Source organism: Camelus ferus, chromosome 6 (assembly GCF_009834535.1).
Source record: "Camelus ferus isolate YT-003-E chromosome 6, BCGSAC_Cfer_1.0, whole genome shotgun sequence".
NCBI classification, from domain to species: domain Eukaryota; kingdom Metazoa; phylum Chordata; class Mammalia; order Artiodactyla; family Camelidae; genus Camelus; species Camelus ferus.
This window is the reverse complement of record NC_045701.1, coordinates 13,965,953-13,993,217: the sequence shown is the minus strand read 5'-3', so window position 1 is coordinate 13,993,217 and position 27,265 is coordinate 13,965,953. Positions and strand designations below refer to the sequence as shown.

General features: G+C 39.1%; 1 protein-coding gene across 11 annotated transcripts in view; it reads right to left on the bottom strand.

Moving 5' to 3' along the window:
• MYO5A (myosin VA) overlaps positions 1 to 27,265 on the bottom strand; it is a 173,762-nt gene that overhangs the window by 33,798 nt on the left and 112,699 nt on the right. For 7 of the 11 annotated variants that reach the window (XR_004320441.1, XM_032481171.1, XM_032481161.1 and 4 more), the window contains 8 exons: positions 25,088 to 25,181; positions 22,719 to 22,867; positions 16,765 to 16,878; positions 10,579 to 10,722; positions 10,292 to 10,345; positions 6,457 to 6,684; positions 3,984 to 3,992; positions 1,592 to 1,692 (listed from right to left, as the gene is read on the bottom strand). Coding sequence is in view for 10 of the 11 variants with exons in the window: in XM_032481171.1 (XP_032337062.1) it covers positions 1,592 to 1,692; positions 3,984 to 3,992; positions 6,457 to 6,684; positions 10,292 to 10,345; positions 10,579 to 10,722; positions 16,765 to 16,878; positions 22,719 to 22,867; positions 25,088 to 25,181 (893 nt within the window). In the remaining variant the exon portion in view is untranslated. The remainder of the gene's footprint in view (positions 1 to 1,591; positions 1,693 to 3,983; positions 3,993 to 6,456; positions 6,685 to 10,291; positions 10,346 to 10,578; positions 10,723 to 16,764; positions 16,879 to 22,718; positions 22,868 to 25,087; positions 25,182 to 27,265) is intronic. The other 4 variants (XM_032481162.1, XM_032481165.1, XM_032481166.1 and 1 more) reach the window with 1 other exon arrangement.

Sequence of the window (27,265 nt, the reverse complement as noted above, 5' to 3'; positions counted from 1 at the left end):
CCCAGGATCACAAAATGGCATTACTATATCCAATCAAGTATCCAAAGGAGACACTGCAGTCACTTCATGATTCCTCCCCCATCCCTCACCCATTGACATACAACACACTGCAAAGCTATCACTTCATCTTCTTACGTAGCTTTCAAAGTGTCCCATTTCTCTCAATCCCAACTGTCACTAACTAAGTCAAAGTCACTATAATGAGTCATTCAGTTATGGTAATAACTTCTTGCTGGTCTTCAGGCTCTCAGCCTTGTTCCACTACTATCCATCCTCTAACATAAAAGCCAGGGCTAGCTTTCTAAATTTCAAACCTCATCATATCATTCTCCTACTTAAAATCTTTAAACAGCTTCCACTGTCGTTGGAGTGAAGTCCCAATTCTCCTGGCTGAATCCCCAAAAGCCTATAAACTCTGTGAAAGGAAGACCTGCATTTACCTTGCTTACTGCTATATTCCCAGTGGGAATGAAGTCGGCATGTAATACGTATCTGGTGATAGAATAGTTGGGTGGATGGATGAACAATGTAATACAGCTCTTTCTATACTAACACACTCTTAGATATAAGATATGCTTATAATTTGATTCATCAATTTAAATTTAACTTAACCAAATACTTTTATAAGCATTCTCCACTCTTGCCCATAAAAGACGATAACAAGTACCTTACATTCTGCATGGCAATACTCTGTAGTTTGTGAAGTATTTCTGTGTACCAATCCTGATATTGAGCATCAGACCTAAATGTACACTGATAATCTTTGCCGTCATGACTGGCCATGCTCTTCTAAGCATGTAGTCTTGTAAGTTCAGAGTTTAATAGTCTGAAGGCTCTGTTGGGAAGCAGGAGTGGTAAGAAGGCCAAGGCATCCTCAAAATGAGCCTTTACTCTGTCATAATCTTAGTTAAAGGGAAAGCTTTTGGGAAAGTTCAGTCATTAAGTAACTCTACAAATCCTGCACTCTCAGTCAGCCCACCCCAAGGCTCTTAAGAACAAGCTAAATGCTGACTACAACTTCATTCATGTTTAGCGTAAATGAGATGACGCCAGTTAGGATTATCTCAAAACACCTAAGGAAACATGACAAAAAGTTGGTCTCAAATATGAGGATCCCATCCTAGAAGTCATGGTACCCATCTAGAATCATGGGGCCAACACTGATGTGATTCCAGGTACTTCATCACTTCTCTTGACGCTAAATTTCAATTACTGAAAGCTTCAGTTGCCCCTACAAATCTTCACAAATAACCATTCTGAATAACAAATGAAGGTGACTACCCAAAACAGTCCAACAGTGAACAACTGATTTCTTTCTCAAGGTAACTTCTCAAGGCCAACACTCTAAATATACAGAAATATAGTTCCTTGATGTAAAGAACATTTCCCTTTCCATCTCTCATCTATAATGTTACCTTATATTATAAATGAGATTTTCACTGGAAATACATTAGAAACCTTGGATTTGCTTTGAAGGTCAGCTGATGTCTAAGAAAGCAGTGCACAACACTTGGATTTGTACAAGGGGCTAGCTTGAGGATTAAAGACCAACATGATGAAACCAAAACGAATAAAAGAAAGATCAACTTACCTGTTTGTTTCTTTCAAACCAATATATGCTTGTGCTATTTCACCTTTATCTTTCATTTTCTGTACATCTTCTAAAAGTATTGTGGAATCTGTCATCGTATTCTGAAGGGGGAGAAGACACATTTCCACATTAAGACAACTCAAAAGCTTTGGACCACAGACAGCATTTTTCTTTACTCCAGAATAGGGGGTTTCCATGTTCCACAACACTGTGCCCCACCAGAGCTTCAGTCCTACCCCGGCGCAACTACAGAGGAGACTGAGGCACAGGCACTGAGAGAAAGAGGCATTTTCAGTCTCTCTCTTGGGAATCCCTAATGCTCTACTACAAAGGTGGTACAATTCTAGAGTAAATAAAATCACTGATGGGTCATGTGTGTTTTACACTATGTGAAATATATATACATATATATATATATATATTCAGTGTCCTTGCTTGGTTATTGTTCCAATGCTGTGTATATGCTTTTAAATATATATCCATATATCTATGTATCTATATCTGTAAGTATAAAGTACATAGTATATAGGCAATAATACTGAGCAAAGAGTCAATGGAATATACAAAGCTATCTTTCTACTACTTATGGACCAATTATAATAAAACAAATGCTCTAATAAACACTAGAAGTTTAACATAAAGCTCCTTTTTCTATTAAAAACTCAGTATACAAAAAGTAGTGTTTAGATGACATGCTTCAGCAAAATTAAGTTTTTTTCCTCACATCTTTAGATATATATAAACGGGAAGGATTTAGCTCCTTGTAAATATCTACCATCTGCTGTTATTCAGTTCTTTTTTCCTCTCTCACAGTAGAGCATGGTACATAAGCTTTTGAAATAAACATCTGGCAGGTCAGAATTACTAACGATTTTTATGGAAAAGACTTCTCTGCTAACATTTTTTTCACTTTTCCTTTGTGGTCTAATCTGTCTGACAACCAATGTAATTTCAAAATCTTGCTTCTAGTCAGCCACTCTCTCTCTCTCTTCTAAGCCGGGGCAAGAACAGACAATAAGAACAACTGCTCTGTAGCCTCTAAAGAATAGTACACTTTAGGGCGGTGGCCATACCTCAGTGGTAGAGCGCATGCTTAACAGGCATGAAGTCCGGGGTTCAATCCCCAGTACCTCCACCAAAAAAAAAAAAAAAAAAAATAGTACACTTTAGAACCCAAGGGGCCCATTCTATTTGTCTAAATAGTATACAGCTGATCCTTTAGTCAACATTTACTCTAAAGCCGGGTCTCACAGAGAAGTTGAAATAACAGAATACACTTCAAATACCATGATCTTAGAGACCAGTTCCAAGATAAGTTTAATGCCAGTTAGAGACCCACAAATAGTTGCTTTTGAATTTCAAAGTTTATAAGAAACATACTTTAAAAAAAAATCTCACTTTTATCCTAATGCTGTCCTTTTGTGACTTTATAAATGCACACTTAGAGAAGACAAAACATAATCTGATAAAAGCTATAAACAAGAGCCTATATTTTACTGAATTTTTAAAATCTTTACTATAAACACCACATACAGCATTTCTTCAATAAAGTTTTATAAATATTTGAGTGCACATTTCAAAAAAGAAAATTTCTTTTTTCTGTTTTATTGAAAGGCAGACAATCTTTTTGTTCTATTCAGGGCCACACTGGGATTTTTAAGTTTTAAATAATAATTCAAAGAATCAGTTTCTATAATAAATAATGCTACATGTATTCTCTGTTACCTGAGGATCTACACGAGGTGGTTTTGAACTTTCAGTGAACAAGGTAACTTGATCTAATGAACTAATCCACAGGAAAGGTGGTAGAAAGCAGCCAGTCCTTCCCTTACTCAGCCTACCTTAGCTAAGAAGCAGTAGCAGGGGCATGGGAGCAAACTTGGACTGCCGGCACTGGGAATGTCCTGACTCACTGCTCAAAGCGTCTCCACCAAGACAGTGACCAGAAGTTCTGAAAGGGTTGCACCATGTAGGAAAATCCCACCCTTCCCAGGAAGGGTGTGCTGGGCTCCTCAGGCTCCTCCTCGCCCTTGGCCAACAAACCCACAGCTGGTAGAAATGAGTGCGGGAGAGCCTGTGCTTCCGGCATGCTCCAAGTTAAGGGCTTCCCCCCCTCACTTGAGGATGTCTTCCCAGAACTCACTGTGAGTCACAGATCTGACTGTCAGCTAGAAGTCATGGAGGCCTCTCCATGATCCAGACCAGAGCCTATGGCATCCATTATCTTCCCACTGACCTCTCAAATAGGGAGGAGTCAAATAGGAAATTACCTTGTAAATATCAAAATAGACTTGGAGGCCAGAAAGCATCAGTTGCATATATTGGGGCAGACTTATAAACTATTAGGATTAAATAAAAGTATTTACTAAAATTAAAAAAAAATTATAATTACCTTGTCATCCTGAAAATCACAAGTCAGCAAGCACAAAAAAAACAAGAAAAAACACAAATGGAGAAAACAATAAACCCTTAGTTTCATAAATAAATTCCATCAATGAGTCCCCCATCAGAACAGATAAAAGCGAACTATGAAAACAACTGTGACTTTTTCTCCTAAAACCAACCTGGTAAATAAATCAGTATCCACAGAACCGGCATGAGGTGCACAGGAATATATATTTATGTAATGGTATCTCTTAATTCTCAGGAACAAGCTCTTAAAATTTTTTTGAGTTGTTTTCATTTTTCTAATTATAAAGTATTGGTGAGGATGTGAGAAAATGACCCTCCTGTTAATCTATCTGGGCGAAATTCTTATCCTAGGTCTAGGAGTTCTAGTAATGCCTTGATAGGTCACGGGTCTGAGTGAAGCCTCCCAGAATACTTGTGGAGGCGAAGCAGGCAAACTAGACGTGGCTGGGCTGGATCATTATCTGGCTCACGATGTCACTCACCACTGCCCTGCAAAGAAATTGTGAAATGACAGAAATGCAGTGGGACCTATAGTCCTAGGTTTGAAAGGTCTTAATCAGTGTCCTGGGCAATTTTCCTAAGACAGAATGAGCTGATGCTATGTGCAGGCTGGGAGCTTAGAGAGCAGGGACCTTGATTAGATGGGGCCAGCCCATTAGGGGCTGGAGAGAAGCTGTCACCTGGAGCATGTGAGATGGGTGGGTGAGAGTGTGTGATACCAGAACTATGTGAGCTGGATTGTTTTTAATATCCCTTTTTCATTTTTCTTTTTTCTTTCCATTAACTTTTATTAAAGTTTCCTGTGAGAATACCAGTTCTCACAGGGAACCAGGGCAAGGAATCCTAATTTTGGACTCTGCTCCAGCTAGCATGCAGAGGAAGCCTTGTCTCTCGAGGACAAATCACAGTGGTTGTCATGGGAACCAAATGGAGCCAGCCTCTGGGAAGGTGAGATGCACAGGGCTGGGTCAAAGGAGAGAGTCCCCTTCTGGAACCCTTCTCATTTCAGACTTAAAGGGTGTGCAATGTGTTTTAAAATAAGGAAGTCCATTTTTTTTAACATAACTCCACTTATTACTGGGATTTACCTGCCTCCCTCCCCAAGGCTGTTGAGTCAGATATCTTGTTTCCAGAATTGGATATTTTCAGGATCAGTGCTGATCCCAGGTGTGAGCTGCCGTTATCAAACACAAATGTTATGTGCCAGGCTGGGTATCTTAGTCCCATGCAGAACCACCATTTCCAAGAGAAGTGCTCTCAGATCTTGCAGGCATCCCATTCATTATATATCACAGTCTTTTAAAAATTGGATTATATTGACATACAACATTGCATTAGCTTCATTTGTACAACATAGTGACTTGATAGTTTTACACATTATGGAATGATCACCAGGATAAGTCTAGTTAGCATCTGTCACCATATAGAGTTATCACCATGTCACTGACCATATTCCCTATGCTGTACATTACATTCCTGGGACTTGTTTTAACTGCAAGTTTATATCTCTTAATCCCCCTCACCTATTTCACCCAACTCCCTTCCCCCTTCCTCTCTTGCAACCACTAGTCTATTCTCTCTATCTATGAGCCTGCTTCTGTTTTATTTTTTAGATTTCACATATAAGTGAAATAACATGGTATGTGTCTTTCTCTGTCTGACCTACAGTCATTTTTTTATGTGGCTTGTTGTGCAGCTGGGATACTTCATTCCCTAATTCTTGGTAACACTTTGATGCATGAACATGGGCAGAGACACTGACCAGGTTTCAAGATGATTACTCAGACTCCCTCTGATGTCAAATGACAAAAAGGCCCATTTCTCACCAACACATGGCAGTGTTGGATCTCAAGTTTCCAGAGGGCAGGGAAGGACTTCAAAGGGCCGTCTATCTCCTCCAGTATGGATACTTTCTGTGCAATCACTAAACACAGCCCCTCCCTGCTGAGACAGCTCCCATTATTAAAGAGAACTCCCTGGAGGGAGCAGAAATCCTCTCCCCGTAAATTCTGTTCACTGATCTCATTTCTAACCTTTTCATATGCCACCTCTCTGGTTAAACAGGCTATTTTCAACAAATATTTTTAAACTGTATTTAATGTTTTCCCATAGCAAGACAATTAATGAATCTTTGTATTTAATAGCATTTTATTTTTGATCAGAATTTATCATGGCCAGATTACTACAAAAATATTAATTTCAAAAGCCCTTTGCTCATGAGTGAGGGGTCAAACTTTGGAGAGCATTTAGGATTTCACTTGCTTTTTGCTCACTTTCATTGGTATTTGCAATAGTTTTAAAACAACACTGAGTTTTTTTTTTTTTTAATGATGATATCCTCAATTAGACTAAAAACACTCCTAAGTGTTTGCTTCATTATAAATTGGAGGGCAAGGACAGGAAGAAAGAGGCCAGTCCCCAAACACCCTCTTTGGCCACTTGCTCAAGCTTACCTTGGGTTGGATGGCCTCTTTCTGGCTCACCAGCTGAGACCTCAAGATGAGGACTTCTTCCTTGCGGACATCGAGCTCCTCACTCACAGAGGTCAGCTGCTCCATGAGGACTCGGTAGGCTGGTGCCCCTGGAGCGGTCACCTCTGGGGCACTTTTCTCACTAAGGGCCTTGCGTAACTCATTCAGTTCATTTTTCAGCTTCTTGTTTTCTGATTCTAGTTCTTGACGCTGTATGAAGAGACAAAGAATAGTTCATCACTGTCATCCTCAGCTTTACATCGGAATGCTTATCTTCTCCAGAGATAGCAGACGAATTCTGCTGGAAAAGATCCTCAGAGCTACCCTAGTGATGGGCTCCCCTGGTTCTACTGGGAACCCTGCTCTGCAAATTAAGAAAGTCAACATCGAGTGGAATTGAGCAATGTGAATGGCAGTGTGGTTCATCAACCCAAATTCCAGGGCCACATTTATTCCAGGCCTGCCCAGGGTGTGTTCACAGGCCTGGAGAGACTGCTGAGTCCCAAGGGGTGAGTTTAGCCCAGTCCTAAGAAGCCCAGGTTTTTTATGGATAAATATAAGGGCAAGTATAAGGGTCCAGCTGGTCAGGTTATTTGTAATGAATGGCCCACCAGAGCAGATCCCTGAAATCTTGAGTAATATCCTCTATTTGCTTTGTAAAGCAGAAGGGAAAGACCACTGAAATTTTAGGCTTTTAACTTCTAATAAAAAGATTACGTATCATTTAAACTAATAAAATTCTCTATAGTGTTTTGATAATAACAAACAATATACTTCTGAAACTTCTTTCCCGTGTGACATGCTTGTGAAGCTGCTGGCAGAAGCCTTGGGAAGTGGGAGGACAGGATGGCCACTTCTTCCTTCATCCAGATGGACACACACATCCTTTACCCTCTCTACACCTCCACATACTACCGGCCATCCTCACGTCACCAGTTAGCGCTGTCCTTTGTATGCTCTACTCAAATGGGAACCCAGGACAGAGTTCTGACACTAAACACTATTTACTGACACTAAAATACAATGTCAGAGGAGACTGGCTGGGAAATAGTGAAGCAGACAGGCATTTAAGAGCACCATGCTGATTTATCTAGCACATGGCCTTAAGGCCTTATGACAGTGCAAGTGAGACAATTCAGTGTAATGATAAAATATTCTACTGTTTCTTCCAGAGAAGCACTCTTGGTTTTGTAGCACATCTCAGAACTTTGAACCTGTTATAGTAAGACTAAAGTCCTTGTTTTCTTCTAGTTTAAGAATATATAACCCTTTCTTTCATGAATTAATCCATTCTTATGTGAAAATGAATGCTCCTTCCTATTTCCAATTTCCCATCAGCTGGTAATCAGATTTGCATTGCTCATTTCTGCAACAGGAAACATGAATGTCTTTACTTTGACACCTAAGTGCTGATGCAGGGTTTCCTGAACTTTAATGTGCATCAGAATCACCTGGAGGACAGATGGCCCGGCTCCACCCTCCAGAGTTTCTGATTCAATAGGTCTGGCTTGAGGCCGACACATTTGCATTTCCAACAAGTTTCAAGGTGATGTTGATGCAGCTGGTCCAGGGACCACATTTTGACAAACACTAAGCTAATTGGGGATTTTGTGATCTGGGCTTCATTTTTAACGTACTATAGAGAATGTTTTTACTTGTCTACTTTTGTGTGAGGCAGGCAGAGGGAAAAGATCTGGAGATCAGATTCCACCCCATTCCTTGGCCTGTCCCATCCCATCCCATCACATTCCCTTCTTGTATGACCATATCATCGTTTGGTCTTCTAGAAAGAGCAGAAAAGGCAATGGAGAGACAACCCTTTGCCGCCACCCTTTTCTTTTCCCACAGACATAAATACTACCCAAGTAGTACTTCCACTGAAGGAGCGAAAGATTTATCATGTCATAATTTAGGAAGGGTAAAAGGGTCCTTCAGGGTATTTTAAAAGTAAATATTATATTTGGGGGTAAAAACTAGTTTTCAAACAAGTAATGATAGGAACCTAGGGTGTTTAGGAAGATTCCTATTGTCTGGAGACCTGGATTCAAAATCAGATTTTACCAACTGGTAGTAAACATCTTAACTGTTCTAAACCTCAGTTTATTCATTTTTGAAAAGGAAATTAAAAACTTATCTCAGAAGTTGTGGCAATGACTAAATAAGATACAGTATAAACAAAACTTTTCAAACTGTAAGGTAAATGCAAAGTCTTATCAGTCAGGAGTTTATTAAGTATCAGTGGAAGTGTTCTAACTATCTTCAGGGGAAGGAGCTGATCAAGGAACTACAGCTTTGGTCAGGGTACTGGACAGACATTCTCTATACCAAGGTGCCATACAGCCTGGAGAGGAAGCACTGATCAGCAGTTCTGGACTACAGGACGTGGGAAATTCACAGAAGACAGGGTCCTATTAACGTGCATAAATTATGTCCCAAATCACAATATTAGGAAATAATATATCCAACTAGACTTAAAGTAATATTACTGAAAACAATGCAAAACTTCATGACAATTTAGAGAGACCCCAAGAATTCTAAAATATACCTAAAAGCTTTAAAGTAATGAGTTTCCTTGTGTTGTTTTGTGGCTTTTCTAATCTTTAGCCATTCTAGACTATAGTCTGCAAAAGCAAAAAAGGTTTAAAAATTGACATGAACAGAAAATATATGAGAAGAATACATTTAAGACTAATAAACTCATTAGTAACCTAGGAAACTTAAAGCTGGGGGTGACTTGATAGCTGACAATCTGATAGTTCAGACTTTGAGGAGCTCAAAATTTTGATTCTGGAAAGCAGAAGAAGGAGCCAGGTGGGGCACAGCGTGCTCTGAATCAAGGGATGGGACCTTTTATTTTCCTCCCTTTAACTACATTTCTCATGTTACCCAAGATGCTTTGTATTTCAGGAACTACTGTTCCTAACCAGTGCCTTTTCCTGTGCTCATCTGCTCTGGTCACACAGTGGCAGCTCATCCCTGTCCAGTTAGATGTTGGCCTTTAACTATTAAGAAGATATAACTTCCTACCTCCATCCTCCTCCCTCCAATTATTTTTTAAAGGGTATGCTAGAATGTTTCTTCTCTGCAAACTAATACCTAGCTATCTTTCTCTACAGACATATAGTTTCACTGGGGTTTGGTGGTTAGAGCATGGGGTTTGGAACCGGAGAAACCTATGTTCAAATCCTGTTCCTGTCAGTTTCTAGTGGGGTCACCTTAGGTAAGTTACTTATATTTTTTAGCATCAATTTCTTCATCTATAAAATGGGTAGAATGCTTACTTGCAGGATTGTTGCTAAGAATTAAAGCATATATGTAAAGTGCTTGTATTTAAAAGGATGACGATGAGAGTTGCCAACATGTGGTGGGTACTTAGTATGTGCTGGGCAATGTTTTAAGCAGCCTACACGAAATACTTCATATAATTCTACAGACAGTTCCGTGAGATAAATATTATCATTATTCCCATTGTATAGATAAGAAAACCGAGGCACAGAGAGGATGTATAACTTCCATAAGGCTACATAGCAGCAGATCTGGCATTTGAACCCAAGCAGTCTGACACTAGGGGCTATGTCCTTTACTACCTTCTCTAGCCTCCAATGGCAGCTGCTGCTCCTTCTGCTTAGACTGAACTCTAGCTTGTATGAAAGAGAATCCAAAAAAGGAAACAAATCAAGGCTAGAAGTAATGCCTGAATAAGGCTTAAGCTAGGGCCTTCAGTGGCCTTAAGGACGTTCTCTGAGAAAAAGAGGCACTGAGTGGGTCTCTTGCCAAAACAAGATATTCAAAGTCTTGGGCAGGAACTTCCCATTACCTTGAGTGACTCATATTCTAGTTCAGCACCTCTGATTTGTGGTTTTTCTTCTTCCTAAGGAAAAACACAGAGTTAAAAAAACCTTGTAAATAAGTAGTTATATTTTAATTGTCACATTTTTACTCTTAGACTATTTCCTTGCTCTGCAGAAACAGTGGGGAGAGTTTAGCCCTCATTACTTGAACCAAATGCTGCTTGGCTAAAGTACTGCTAGACTGAGTTTCCACTAAAGAAGAGACTGTAAAACTCGCTTTGCCACGGCCCGCGGGTGGGAGAGCGCCACGCACCTTTGCCTTACTGCGGAGCATCTGCTCCTCCTTGCGGTCCAGCTCATCCTGCATCACCTGCTTCTCCTGCTCCAGCTCTGTGACCCGCTTCTGGAGCTTGAGGAACAACGACATGTCCAGAGGCACCTTCTTCTCACTTGGTTCCTAAACCCCAGATATCATGATGGTCAAGATGATTCAGAAGATGTACAAGCCAACGAGAAAATGATCAACAGCCAGACAGAGAAACAGGCAAACTTACAGGAGAAATAGAAATGCCCAAAGAATAAACAAATAACATGTCCAATCAGCTAATAAATGGAGAAATGCAAATTAAACAATGGTGATGTACTACTTTTCCCTTATTAGATTGGCAAAGACTGAAAGGATTAATAAGGCCATGTATTGGTATCATGGTCTTATATGATATTATTGGAAATAGAGGTAAGCCTTTTAAAAAGGCAAGTCAGCTGTGTTTGTTAAGATTTAAGTATGTATAGCCTTTAACCTAGCAATCTTTGTTTAAGAAGCAATTCTACAGAAATACACAAATACACACAAAATATATGGGAAAAGGTGTTCACTGCAGCATTTTTAGTAACTGCAAAAAAGTGAAAAGAACCTGAATGTTGGTCAATAGAAGAACTGCTTAAATAAATTATGGTATAGTCACACTCTGAAATACTTAATAGTTGTTAAAAAGAATGAGGTGGATCTACATGAGTATATAAATTGTTCTAGATAAAAGTATTAAGTGAAATACACAAGCTGCAGTACAATATTTATATTATGATCTTATTTTTGTTAAAAAAAAACACATGACTTAAATATAACTAGCAAAAGGCATACAAAAATCTAGAAGGCCATCAATGGTTATCTTAGAGAATGGGAGGTACCGTGGGAAAGTTTCACTTTCTACTTTGTACATTTGTACATTTGAATTGTTTACAATGAGCATGTACTAGTTTTGTGATTAGGAAAAATTATTTTTGAAAAGGTGAAATACTAGCATAAATATCCTGAGGTCAGACACAGAGAAAACTAAAAAAACAAAACTCAGATAGCCCTTAATAAAATGAAAGGTAACCGAGTAGCATTTTAAAAGCATGTTAATTGGTTCTAAAACAGAATCACAGTGAGAACTATTAGGATAAAGATACACTAACAAAGGTAAGTAGAATGAAAAACTAACCACCATCATGGATGTTTTGAGCGTGTCATGATTGTTTTACCTTGTTACTTCAGGTCTGAACTTTTAATAAGGTAAGAAGAGAAAGAATTGTATCTTTAGATTTAATGGAGAGGATAAAGAGTCTCTTTTTGTAACAGAGAGAGAATGGTAATAATAACTTATTTATTTAATTAAATAGTCAAAGTATAATTCTTAACTGATCAGTAAATATTATATATCCAACTGTCAATTTAAAAAATTTCTTTCTCTGACATAAAAGCAAAGTAAGCTTGTATAGAAAACTTAAGAAATAAGAAAAGTACAAAGAAGGAAAGTGCAGGTATAATCTCATATCCAGAGAAAACCCACAATGTTTGTCCAGTCTTTTTCCTATAAACTTAAAGAACTGGAATAATATTTTCATCATAATTATGTTTTATCTTTTAAAATTAGGTTTGTATTCTAATTATTTTCCAAATTTACAATATATTTGAAAACAATTTTTAATGGCTGTATTGACATGTGTACCACCATTTGCTCATCTTACTGATGAGCATTGAGAGTGTTTCTAATTTCTTGCTATTGAAATATGTTAAAATAAACATCCTAGAACGTACCTATCTAAACATTAACATTTTTAAGTATATTAAATTGTTTGGGCCTGTTTATACTTGCATCAGCAACCACCATCTTTCTTGGAACAGCAATGACTGTTATCATTAAAAAAAAAAAAAGGCTCAGCTGATAGGTCAGTAGTGGTATTTCATTACTGTTTTCATTTACATTTCTTTGCCTTTTGATGAGATTGAATAATTAGCATATTCATTAGCATTCTTTGGTCTTTTGTGAACTCTTAGCAGGGCCAAGTTCAGTATTATTCAAGTTCTGAAAAAAACACCTAAGAAGAATGAACTAAACTAAGAAGTGGGGCATTTATAGGCTGTCAGGGTCACTTATCTACAAGCTAGTTAGACCTGGACTTTTTCTTACCATCCACTTTTGTAATGCTCAACAGTAAGAAAAAGTTTAGGTATATGACCTTCACCATAAAATCTGTCCTGACTTAGCAGAACAGAGGTACCATCCGGCCTGAATATGAAATTACTACGGAATTTCAGTCACGTAAAAACTCATTTCTATATATCCCACAAATACTTCTATTTTAGTTCATTTATAATGTAAACATTCCATCAAATGTGTTTTAATGTTTGTTCATCTATTAATGATGTGTCCCTGAAGTTTTTAATTATTTAATCCCTTTTTATGCCATAATAGAAGCCTTCATCCTATGAATGAATATAATAGTTCACTCATTTACCTAAACTGTCATCACTTGGGGATCATTCTTCTCAGCCGCGAGTGGGCATTTTTGTTGAAAAAGGAACCCTCTTATTAAAATGGGGTGACTCCTTAGATATCAGCTAATACTACATAAAGAATTGTTTAACTGCTGTAGATAAGCACAGAATTCTATAGATAGGAATATTAAGGTAGGAGACAGAACACAAACTATAACATTTGACAACTGCAAAATTATTTGAGGCATAATGATTGGTAATGATTTAAGAGTGCTCTGAATGGTGACCATTCTTATCCCTAATGACACGGACAGTTAAATAGATACTGTCCCCTCTACACCAAATGCATGAGAAGGAAGACTGGACCATCTGGCTCAGAGAAGAGTCTGGGGTTTTGTTTTATTTTCCTTCCTTTTTAAGGACTTTATCATCTGGGGCTTTTCCAAGAAAGTGGAGCTTTGGCTGAACTAAAAAACAACAGTCTCTCATTTGAGGAAAATCAGTTAGATAACAGAATGTATTTATAAAATTACCACCACAGGCCTGGCAGTCATCCTAGGATCATTGCTAACAAGAGCTGAGAAAGTTGCAGCGATGCTTTCCCTGGATTTGACAGGTGTGAGGGAGCTCGAGAGCAGAAGTGGAACTGAGATAATTAGTGCTACTAAGACAGGTGCCTGGCAGAGCAGGGAGAAGCAATGTTTCCAAGAAAGGAATCCTCAGACCACGAAGATGCTGGAGGTTTGGGAGGGATGCAAAGCAGGAGGAGCTGGTCGGTGCATTCTCCAGGGACTTCTCTGGAGCAAAGAAGGAGCCATCGTGGCTTGTGAATGCCAAACCACGGGTTTGGCAAACGTAGAGACACTAATTCTTTTTTTTTTTTTTAACATCAAATTTTGCTGGTTTTTGCTGTTACTATTACATGACTGAGGTTGGAATTCTGTGTCCCAAAACTGCCTATCTATTTTAATTTTTAAAAAATCAATTCATAAACAAGACTGGTTCCTTTATTTTCCTGGCACTGGATTCTAAAAGAGTTTCTTTAGAATATTACACATAGGAATTGAAAGTTTTCCTTTAGTTTATAAGGGGCAATTTGTAAACCTGGCAGGTTCAGAGGCAGGGGCAGGAAGAAATGCAAACCTGGAGGTCATAAGTAATTAGAAGTACAAAGGCACAGCCACAGTCGCAGTCTGATTCATCTCTCCTGCCCAACTTCCCTTTTGAGAATCAATCTCTTTTCCTATTACCAGTTGTATAGATTTCCATCTTTCAGCTCCTGACCACGCCCAGTCAGAACTGTAGCGTGGCCACTGGAAGCCTGTTTATCAGAGCAAAAACATTTACTCATTGAACACTTGCTATGTGTCACTGTTGCAAGTGTTTTGTAAAAATTAACTCATTCAATCTTCAAAACACCCTTACAAAGTAAGATAATAATAGCACCATTGCCTCACAGATGAGGAAACTGAGACACAGAGAGATTGAGCCTAACATCATGGGCACATTCCAAGGAAGAGAGTTACTGTAATCTGTCCCATGGTAAAGACAGCACTCCTAACCAAAGCCAGCCCCACCTCAGATGCATGCACTCAGTCACGAGGAACCAGTACGACTAGTTCGGTGAACAGCCTTCCTCATCACTGAGAGAAGACCTCCAGTTCATGACCTGCTGCTGGTGGTCAGTGCGTGTGAAGGGCAGTAACAACATTCTAAGATCTGCCTGTGATTTCTGGAGTATAATTCATACTTCATTATTTAAAAAAAAAAATGAAGAATGTACTAAATCTCACTCTAATCTATCACTTAACTTGAAAAAAGACTTAACAGAAAACAAGTGAGAATTAGAAATGAAAAGTTACTCCTCCCCTCAAATCTGCAAGAATTTGAGGAAAACTTGAAAAGAGCAGAAACTCTGACAAAAAAAAAATGTTGCTAGTAAATATTAGGTAAAGCATGCAAGAGTTTTTGAGTTTAAAAATGTAATGTTCTCAATCAAAACTACCAACAAGAGGCCTCTTTGCCCTGAGTCCAACACAACACTATCTGCAGCAAACAACCCTCTTTGTCAGGCTTCTCCCTCCCAAGCAGGAGCTGCTCAAGTGGTGCTACACTGACCTGAAAAGTTCATAAACCCACTTCCTTCGGACTACGGGGAGTAAGTACTCCAATTGAGACAAACAGAACGCAACCCTAAAACCTTCATATCCGCTAGAGGCTCAGAAGTTATCATTTCAAATCTTCAAAGTCTGATTGTGTGGTAGCCTCCAAAGACAGCCACCAACGATTCCTCCCAACACAAACGACTCTCCTTTCATTAAGAGCTGGAGTCTGTTCCCCTCCTTTGAATGGGTGCTGGCTGTGGACTCTGCTTTGACCATAGAATGTGGTGGAGCTGACACTGTGCCAGTTCTGGGCCTGGCCCTAAGAGGCCTGGCATCTTCTGCCCTTTCACCCTTAGAACACACTCACCACGCTGCTTAAGAGGGGACCCACGTGGAGAGGCCCAAGGAAGAGAACCTCACACCCAGCTGAATGCAGGGAGGCACTCCAATCAACACCATTGGGCAGGGGGGAATAGGGGGCAGAAGAACCACTCAGTCAAAACCCAAAGAATTGTGAGCAATAATAAATTCCTAGAGTGTAAAACCACTAAATTAGGGGTGGTTTATTGCACAGCAATAGATGACTGGAACAATCTTTGCCGTGCTACACACTGGTCGTACTGCTGTGTCAGTGGTTCCCAGACTAATGCCAGCTGCAGACAGAAATGGGGCTGGAGGACTGCAGTGTAGATCCCCTGGGTGGGAGGAGGGAGAGTGTGGAGGTCTGAACAGACAAGCCTCAGTTAGAATACCGGCTCCGCCACTTACTAGCTGTGACCTCGGGCCAGTAACTCAGCCCTCTTGTATGTATGATTCCAATGACATGACATTCCAACTATGTGACACTTTTTTTAAAAAATGAACAAAATGAGATGGAGAAACTTTTCATTCTTAAGTTAAACTAAGATAAGAAAGGAAAGAACCATTCAATTTTCTTCATCTGTTCTGCCAGAAGCAGTCTATTCCTGACTTGGCCATTTTCTAAGAATATGACATAAAAATAGATGGGTTGTACCTGAATTACCTATTACAGAAACTAATATTACATTTGAAAAGAAGATCAGAGAATTGGTCTGGAAACAACCTAACAAAGTCACTGGACTCTTGGAGTTACATTAATGTGTCATTTTGATCTCATACTATGTAACATAAAACACTAAGGCAGATTTATAAGCTGTTTCTCATGCATTTTTGTGGGAGGGAATTCGTTGGTAAAAACTGTCATCAGATAGGCAGCAGTTTTGCTAAACTCTTAGGCATTGGTACTTATAATATTCTAGGACAAAGGGATTACTTTTAAAATAATTTACCTCAGTCAGAAATAAATTCATGACAGGCCATATTTTTTACATATAGAATATGTTAAGGTGCAAAAGGGAGTTGCAAAAGGGGAAATTTGGTCCTCAAAATTACACTAAAAATCAAAATTAAAATGTCTTCTGACAAAAAATATATGCAATCAGTGTGTATGTACACAGCTAGTTAAGCACCTGTAAGTCATTTATGAAGAATAAGCAGTTCAAAACAAGTGTTATGTTGATGGACACATGGGGTCTGCTCTGGAATAGAAATGTTCTCTGTTAATAGCAGCATGCTCACACCCTACTTTTATTGACAGGTGTCTCAAAGGTACCTCGGTCCTTGATGGGATGTCTTCTGTTTCTGCAATTTCAGAGCTAAAGGTGTATTCAGACTCATTGCTACTGTGGGTGGAGTCTGTTCTCTTATGTCCAGGCTTAGGCACATTCTGCAGGACAAATAGGCAGAAAGAGTTAACACAACATAATTAAATAATTAAACCAGGCATAGTTAAGCCAGCGTTCACCTTAACTTGGTTCTAGTCTCCACTCACTGACTCGCTGTTCTCATGCCCATGTGGTCTGCTCCATCTTGACAAACTCCTACAGAAGAGTCACCTTCTGAGCTCCTCAAAGAAGGAGAAAGATGCACCAGGAGGGCATGGTGAGCACAGTCACAAAGCGAAATGCTCGAATGAAAACCATCTGTGATCCTTGGCAGAGTCCCCTTGGGTTTTTTAAGTTGTGAGTGGCCAGTCACACCGGGTGAGAGACAGGTATGATGCCTCCGCACCCAAGTTCTGACATCCGAGTTGCAATCAGATAAAACATAGGATATGTCTAACGCCAGCATAATCATTTTACTGCACTGCATGTGGGCATAAATGGTTAAAATAAAAGGAGGGGTAGGGGTTCCCACATAGGTGACTACAATTTCTATTAGTTTTATGCAGGAAGTTGAATCTCTGGAGTCAGCAGTGGGAAGGATTAGCGTGCAGGAGAGGTAAGAAAGCTGTTGAAGAATCCTGGGAAGATCCTTGGATTATGAATTCAGAAAGTCCAGGTGACACTTTTATGACATGTAGTACCTATGAGTTAGTGTTCAGAAAGCTTGTGGGGAACAGAATAAGAAATCACAGTCTTTTTCTTTCTGTAGGAGAAGAGATTAGAGAATGACTGGGAGGAAGAGGAATAAGAAGGCTGGGTTTGAGCCCCTCACTCCTAGAGAGCCCCAGCAGGAGAGGTGGAGAGGTTCAGTGGCCTGGATCTTGCAGGGTTACAAATCCTGAGAGCTTCAGAAAGGCCTCTGATCTTTCTGATCTGTCCACTTTCCTTGACTCCTTCCCAGGTGCAGGAAAAGAGCCAGAAGCCACAAAGAGCTTCTTTGCCTCTTTCCTCCCAACATCCAGGCTTATAGAAAACAAACTCATCTGTACAACCACAAGGAAGCCAGAATCCAGGGGCAGCTTTTCCAACAGCAGTGCATGAGGGTTCCCTTTTTTCTACATCCTTGCCAAAACTTGTTATTTGCTGTCTTTTTAAGAATAACCACTCGGACAGGTGTGAAGTAATATCTCATTGTGTTTTTAATTTACATTTCCCTGAAGATTAGCAATGTTGAACATCTTTTCATGTGGTCTGTTGGCCATCTGTATGTCTTCTTTGGGAAAATGTCTATTCAGGTTTTCTACTTATTTTTTAATCAGGTCATTTGTTTCTGATCTGAGTTGTACGAGTTCTTTGTATATTTTAGATAATAACCCCTTATTAGATATATTGTTTGCAAATATGTTCTCTGATTCAGTAGGCTGCTTTTTCATTTTGTTGATAGTTTCTTTCACGTGAAAAAAACTTTTTAGTTTGGTGTAGCCCCAGTATTCTTATTCTTTATTTTTGTTTTTGTTTCCCTTGTCTGAGGAGACAGATACACAAAAATATTGCTGAGACACGTGTCAAAGAATGTACTATGTTTTCTTCTAAAAGTTTTATTGCTTCAGGTCTTATTACATTTTAGGTCTTTAATCTATTTTGAGTTTATTTTTATAAACAGTGTGAGAAAGGAGTCCAATTTAATTCTTTTGCATGTAGCTGTCCAGCTTTTGCAACACCATTTATTGAAGAGACTGTCTTTCCCCCTTGTATTTTCTTGCCTCCTCCATTGTAGATTAACTGACCGTGTAACTGTGGGTTCATTTCTGGGCTCTATTCTGTTCCATTGGTCGATTTGTCTGTGCCAGGACCGTGCTGTTTTGATGACTGTAAGTTTGTGATACAGTTTGAAACCAGGCTGCATGATACCTCCTGTCTTGTTTTTCTTTCTCAAGATTGTCTTGGCTGTTTGGGGTCTTCTGCGTCTCCATACGTATTTTAGAGTTATTTGTTCTAGTTCTGTGAAAAATGCCATTCGTACTTTGACAGGGATCACACTGAATCCGAAGATTGCCTTGGGGAGTACTGTCATTTTAGCAATATTATTTCCTCCAATCCACGAGCACAGTATCTACATGCACAGTTTATTTTTTCATTTGTTTGCGTGGTCTTCAATTTCTTTCATCAGTGTGTTACAGCTTTCCAAGTATAGGTCTTCTGCCCCCTTAGTTGAAATTATTACTAGGTATTTTATTGTTTTTGATGTGATTGTAAATGGGATTTTTTAAAATTTCTTTTTCTGATAGTTCCTTTATTAATGTATAGAAACACAACAGATTTCTGTATATTAATTTTGTATCCTTCAACTTTACTGAATTCGTTTATAAGTTCTAATAGTTTCTTGGTGGTTTCTTTAGGATTTACTATATATGGTATCATATCACCTGCAAACAATGACAGTTTTGCTTCTTCCTTTCCAATTTGGATTCCTTTTATGTCTTTTTCTTCTCTAATTGCTGTGGCTAGGACTTCCAACACTATGTTGAATAAAAGTGGCAAGAATGGGCATCTTTGTCTTGCTCCTGATCTTAGAAATGCTTTCAGATTTTCACCATTCAGTATGATGCTGACAGTACATTTGTCATACATGACCTTTATTATGTAGAGGTAGGTTTCCTCTATACCCACTTTGTTGAGTGTTTTTTAATCATAAATGGATGTTGAATTTTGTCAAAAGTTACCCATTCTGCGGCTCTATGTCTTTTGATTAGAGCACTCAGTCTATTTACATTGAAAGTAATTATTGATAGGTATGTACCTATTGCCATTTTGTTAGTTGTTTTCTGTTGTTGTTTTTGTTTTGATCCTTTCTTTTGCTCTTTTCCTTTGTGATTTGATGACTATCTATAGTGCTATATGTTTTTTTTTGTGTGTGTATCTATCTATTATATGTTTGTGGTTACAATGAGGTTCACACAGACAACATATAATAATAATGATAATAATAATAATATCACATATGTGATTATTTAAATTTGATGATCTCAAGTTCAAACACATTGTAACAACCATGCAGTTTTAATTCCCCCTTCCACAATTAATGTTTTTGGCATCCTATTTTACTTCTTTTTGTTTTGTGTATCTCTTAACTACTTATTGTGGATATAGATGATTTTACTACTTTTGTATTTTAACCTTCCTATGAGCTTTATATGTGGTTGACCTACTACCAAACTATATGTTTACCTTTACTAGTGAGATTTTTCCTTGCATAATTTCCATATTTCTAGTTGTGGCCTTTTCTGCTTAGAGAAGTACTTTTAACATTTCTTGTAAAGCTGGTTTAGTAGTCCTGAACCCTTCAGCTTTTGCTTGTTTGTAAAACTCTTTTTGTCTCTCATTCAAATCTGAGTGATAGCCATGCTGTGTAGAGTATTTCTGGTTGTAGGATTTTTTGCTTTTATCATTTTGAATATATATGGTGCCACTCCTTTCTGGCCAGTGAAGTTTCTCCTGAAAGTCTGCTGATGGCATTATGGGAGTGCCCTTTTATGTAACTGGTGCTTTTCTTTTGCTGCTTTGAAGATTTTCTCTTTAATTTAAATTTATAATTTTTACCATTTTCATTATAATGTGTCTTGGTGTGGACCTATTTGGGTTGATCTACTTTGAGACTCTCTGTACTCCCTGGACCTGGATACCTGTTTCCTTTCCCAGGTTAGAAAAGTTTTAAGCCATTATTTTTCAAATAAGTTTGCTGCCCCTTTCTCCCTTCTCCTTCTAGGACCTCTATAATGCAAATGTTGTTATGCTTGATATTGTCCCAGAGATCTCTCTTAAACTATCTTCATTTTTTAAAATTCTTTTTTCTTTCAGTTGTTCTGAATTAGTGATTCCCACTACTCTGTCTTCCTGTTCACTAACCCATCTCTGTACCATCTAACCTACTGTTGACTCCTTCTAGTGTATTTTTAAAATTTCAGTTACTGTATTTTCAGCTCTGTTTGATTCTTCTTTATATTTTCTAACTCTTTGTCAAACTTCACACTGTGGTTCATTCACTCTTCTCCTGAATTCATCGACCATCTTTGTGATCATTACCTTGAACTCTTCATTGGGCAGACTGCTTATCTCCATTTCACCTAGTTTCTCTTACAGGGTTTTGTTTTATTCCTTCATTTGGAATATACTCCTCCATCTCCTCAGATTGCCTATTATTTATGTTTATTTCTGTGTATTAGGTAGATTGTTTATGGTTTCTGATCTTGGAGAAATGGCCTTATGAAGGAGACATCCTATGGGCCCCAGTCGCACACTCCCTTTTAGTCACCAGATCTGTATGCTCTAGGGGTGCCCCCTACATGGGCTGCATGGGCCCTTCTGCTGTGGCAGGGATGACTACGTGGATGCGCTGGTAGGTTGGGCTGGCTTCCAGCCCAGTTGGCTGCCAGCTCCTGCCTTGCGTGGTGACTGCCAGCCAACTGGTGGGCAGGTCTGTGTCCTCATGTGGCAGGCTTCATGGCTGAGGATGTGTCTCAAGGCTGATCTTGGCTTACTGATAGGTGGGCCAGTTTCAAGGGCAGCTGGATGGGGGGCTCAAAAGGACCTGGGGCTGGTGCCAGCCCACTTGTGAGAGGGCAAGCCTCTGGCACTAATTGGCAAGCAGGAGGACTCCAAGATGGCACTTGCCAGCAGCAATGTCCTTCATGGGTGCAGATCCCAAAAATGGCTGCAGCCAGTGTCTATGTCCCCAGTATGAGCAACAGTGGCCTCATGCCCTGCAGAAGGCTCTCTAAGGTTACAAAGGGGGTCTGACCCAGGTTCCTTTCAAATTACTGCCTCTGCACTGGGTCTTGGAGTGTGTAAGATTTTGTGTGAGCACTTTCTGAGCAGAGCCCATTCCCTATAGCCCTCTGGCTTTCTTGCACACAAGACCCACTGGCCTTCAAAGCCAGGCATCCGGGGACTTGTCTTCCTGGTGCAAGACCCTAGGGCTGGGGAGCATGATGTGGGGCTCAGACTCCTCACTCCTTGGGAAGAACCTCTGTAATTGTGTTTATCCTCCTGTTTGAGGTCACCTGCCTGGGGTGTGGGTCCTGACTATACTGTGTCTCCACCCCTTCTTCCCATCTTGTTGTGTTTCCTTTTTTTATGTATTTAGTTGTGTGAAATAGTTCCTGCTAGTCTTCAGGTCATTCTTACCTATAGTTGCTCCATAAATAGTTGTAACTTTGGTGTGCCTGTGGAAGCAGTTGAGCTCAGGGTCTTCCTATTCCGCCATCTTGGCTATACTGCTCCAAATCATCTTGCTTTTTATAACAGATATTTCAGAGCATTTCTGGCCATTTGTGCCATTAGGTTATGTTTAATTCCGATAGTTGTAGGAACAAGGGAGCTAGGGAACTCTTCGTTTCCGGATAGTAGGATGAATGGAACAGGGAGGGTGTGCAGAACTATTAAAAAGTACAAAACGTACTTTGGTAGATTAGGGAGAGTCCTCAAAATGGAGAACATAATATTATGAATAAAGGCTGAATTTTCTTTTTGTAGGGATATGTCTTTGAAATTATAAAAACTATTAGAGAAGATACTTGCTTATATAAATATTTCCTTTATAGGCACATTTTACATTAAATCATTCAATAAAACAAACCAGTATATTGACTTTATACTATCTTTTAGTCCAGTCTTCAAAGTGTTTGAGTTTACAAAACATTTATGAATAAAGTGATCTGACTTCCAGATCTGCTTTAAAACAATCCATTGGATGGCATGGGATTGTGGGTAGAATGAGGAGCAGAAATGTACTAACCATTTTGGGTACATGGCATACATGAGGGTTCATTTTACTATTCTGTCTACTTTTGTATATGTTTAAAATTTTCATTAAAAAAAAAAGGAACAAAACTCTTGGACTCACCACCATCAATGTCATCTCTTCCTTGAGGTCATCATATCGTTCTTCTAAGCGACTGAACTCATTCAGAAGGTTCTGATATCTCAGCCTTTCATCATTAAGATCAAGTTCCAGTTGTTTTGTTTCTTCTACTAGCTTCTTCTCCATAGTCTCTGAAAGAAAGGAGAGGGAAAAGCATACCAAAGATGGCTCCACAGAACACATGAGTACAAACATAGACACTGACTTCCAATTTCTCTGCAAGGAGTGCTACTCTGAGCACTACCATGATCTGTGAAGTGTCTTAGTGGAGGCAGGTAAAGAGAAAATACCATAACCGAAAAATAAAATAATTTATTAATAACAACAACAATCATCTGTTGAGTTCTTCCATGTACTACAGACTGAGTGCCACTAGTTCATTCACTGGTTACAGCACATCCTTGATAAACTTCCACTTGTCATCACCCAGTAACTAAAGTATATATATTTTATTCCAGTAGTATTGTTTCAGGCTATTCATAAAATTCTTTTGGCCAAATTAGTGTACTCTGTCAAAAAGTCAGAGATGTTCCTCAAGTCTCTGAGGGAGTGGTGACATTTCAGTGGACCTCGCTGTCCTACTCTGCAGAGTCTTCCCACTCACCTCATTCCCCGGGTTCTAACTTAGAATTTTCCAACACTGTGAACTCCCTCATTGTCCTATTACTCCCTTGATTCTCCCTCCTATGCCTGGTCCTCTGTGTTACTTCTCCTGTGTTGCTGGCGAACCTGATTTTTGCATTTACTCACCCTACCCTGCCCTCTCTGTTGCCAGGGGCTTGCACTTACTTAGGACATCATCTGGAGATTGGAGATTAGCCCCTGATTGCAGATCAAGCAAAGTAAAAGAGCCTTAAATCTCAGCTGCATGTTTTATCTCAATGAGCTGACCCAGTCACATTTATAAATACTAAGCTTCCTGCCACTATGGCCCGTTTTACTCTCATATTTTGTGGCTATGTCTTAATCTGCCCTGCCTGCGTCTCTTGCTGAACCATTTCTTTCTCTGTCAGCTCCATGAGGTCAAGGGCTGCCAAGTGGCTTGTCACAACTGCCTCCCTGGTACCCACCACAGTGTTTCCCTACCCTAGGGCTTTAATAACTTGTAAATAAATAAATGAAGAATTTTCTTCTCTGTATAACATTCCACAAGTTGCCTTTTACTCTCATCAGTTTGTAGAAGCTGCCTAAGGCTACCAACAAATTTTCCCTAGGCAAATCCACTGTTATTTTCTTTGTTCTTATCATTCAGTATCAAATAACATTTTCTATTTTCCTAGAAGAATTCTCATCATTCTGGAGTTTTCCATTGCATTTCTGCCTCCTAGCAGCCTTCCTTTCGTGTCTTCAATGACTGTTCTCTCCTTCCCTCTTAATTTTCTTTTCTGGCTCCTTTTCTTCACCTTATCCCTTACTTATGGTCATCCTGTAAGGCTTAATTCCAGGTTTTCTTGTCTTTCCTCCATTGTATTCCCTTTAACTGGAAGGAAGGGGCAGGGTGGGGAAAACACAAAGGACTCTCTCTTTAATCTCAATTTACTTTCAGACCACCTCTATCTGGAGGCCCTAGATGACATCCAAATTTTAACTCTAACAACTGATCTCATTAATTTGTCTCATAAAGAGAGACATGTTTCCCTCAATTTCCTTATTACTAATAACACAATATTACTGTTTTGATAACTCATCTCAAAACTTTAGAAAATTTTTTCTCCTTTTTTGAATACATCAAAAATGATAACAATCTATTGATTCTTTTCACTTTTATCCATCTTCTCCTTTTCATTGCTGCCACCAAATACTGTAGTTTAGATATATCCTCTTATCCTGTGTTTCTGTATATGTTCATAAATTATCATCATTTTAATTTATCCTACAAATAGCAAATAAAGTAAATGTCCACATCTATTAGTGTCTTTTTTTAAGGTGGCAAAGAGTGGTTGATCTTGAGGAAGTAATATTCATTGGTTTAGCAAAATAAATAATACATACAGATGCATATACTCATATACATATACATATACATATTAGCTCAAGAATTTGTCCTCAATCAACAGGATTCCTATAAGCCATAACTAATAAATCATATATACAGAATAATTAATTTTTTTAAAGTTACATACGATACTGACTAAACATGAATTCACATTTGTACATAAGGAGACCAGATTTACAAGTTCACCAACTAATTCAACCACATATTTGGAGTGCTTGCCTCCTGGAACTCTGAAAATTTGCTGATGATAGCCTCAATTTTTAAAAATATATAAGCCCTAAGCAAAGTAGTAACTTATACACCTTTGGTCTGAGGTTGGCTGGAGCATAGTAGGTTGGGCCCACGTGAGCCTTACCTGTCATCTCCTTAGCCTGCTCCACAATGAGGTGATTGAGAGCCTCTTTTTCCTGCTTCAGCAAAGTATTTTCTTCCTTCAGATTGGATACCAGCTACAAAATGAAACAATATACTGAAGTGGCTACCATAGACAGAGGGAGCACGATGCTAAATACAAAGACCACACAGCTGTCACTCCTTCCTTCCACATCTCAATGTCTCACTTTTTTGCCTAGTTATGTCTAGCCACCCTCCAAACTTGGTTCGAGCATTACCCGCTCCAGAAAGCTTCCCTGGAATTCCCTCTAACTCCACGTCTCTCCTTTGGGCTACTACAGGACCCTGTATATGCCTCTTTATTGCCCTTATAAATGATTTACTTTTACTTCCTTGACAAGAAATTCCTGGAAGACAGAGATAATGCTGATGTTGTTTTACTTTGTACCTTGAGTATTTAGCAATTGCCTGGCACCTAGTTAGCAGTTGCTCTTGAAGCAGTGATATGGTCTTCTCACCTCAACAGCATAACACAAAGTTTATGCGTACCCACGATTCAAGCAGAGAGATTACTGAGGTTAAGAAAAATATGAAAGGCATTTCAGTTCTGGAAACTCACTGAAGACCTCCTGAAGCTCCCTGCTCTCTGTCCTGAGAAAGAGAATTTCACTTTCATTTCCTTTTAAGAGTTTTGCTAGGTTGTAAACTAATCCTTTTATTCCACATTTAAGCAATGACCTTAAAACAATGTGAATAAACTTAATGCCACAGAACTGTAGACTTAAAAACATTTAAAATGGGAAATTTTATGTTACAAATAGGCATAGTTTTACCACAATTGAAAAAAAAGCATTGACCTTTAACTTTCTAGTTCCTGGTTGGATAAGGAGTCTCAGGAAGTAAAAATCAAAACCAAAGGTAACTTTGCAAAGCTCTAATTTATACAGCTCACCTTTGGAGTATAACATGTGCTTGTTACAAAGTGAAATTTGAATTCCTTTCTCTAAGCACAAGTTCAAGGCACTCTTAAAGCAACTGCTTTAGTAATAAAAAGAAAGTGTCAGGAGTTGAGAGACAGAGAAACAGGCTCCGTGATGAAAGAGCCCTGAAGCACAGGGAACTTAGATTACAGCACGGTGCCACAGCAGAAGTCAGGCCAGGAGGTGTTCCTCCGGACGGTCCAGTCTCTTCCCTCCGTACTGACATGGTCTCAACATCTGCTCTCAGCAGGAAGGCTGAGTTCACTATGTGCTCTAGAGAGAAGCTACTCTTTGTCAGGGGTATGCAACTGATCACCTGTGGTGCTTTTTCAAAATACATGTATTTAGCCGACACTCCCAGAGCTTGGGTAGGTGTCTCTTAAAAAGATCTCCAGCAGATTCTGATACACTCCTGGTTAAGAACCACAGTTCCACTGGGCTTTCTAGGCTCCTTGATCAGGCTGATGGGCAGTGCAGCTTTCCTGACCATGATACTGGCTCTCATTCAGTGAAAATTTTTCATTCTTGCTCATTACCATAATCCATCTAAAAGGATTAATGGTACTGCCTACAGCTATCTGTAAGAAAGCAGAAGATAATAAGGTAAAAAGAAAGGAGAAATCTGAATCTGTTCGTGTATGCTACTCTATCCGACTAGAAAGGTATGAACTTGACTTTGAAGACGAAAAGAGAATATTTCTACCAAGCTTAAATAATTCTAGTTTCAGAAAACTCTGGAAAGCTTCCAGGGACTCAGGAAATGGAAGAAAAAAAAAAAAAAAGAGACAGAGAGAGAGAGAGAAAGAGATATTAAACTTCAAAAATATCCCATTGGATGCATATATGAATTCTGATAGAACAAGCTTGCCATGTCAAAAGAACATATATTAACAGTGCTGTTGTTTCCATATGCAGAGCCCAGATCTGCCAGAGATACAGGAGGGATTATTTCATCACGGTCCTGAATTCCATGGAAGGACTACAATTCTATTAGCTACACTATCCCACCTGAATTGCGTCTGAGCTCCTTCTGAGGTCCTCACTGTATATGCTGCTGCCAAGGTTCAGAAGTCAGTAGAGAAAAAGCACACTGGGATTCTTGCCAGTAGTTACAGCCAACAGAGTCAACTCTGTTTTCTTTAAAGATGGCAATACTAGTGGAACCTCTGAAAATCTCTTTTTTCCAGTAAGCCTTATGTTGAAGTACTTTTATTTTGTTT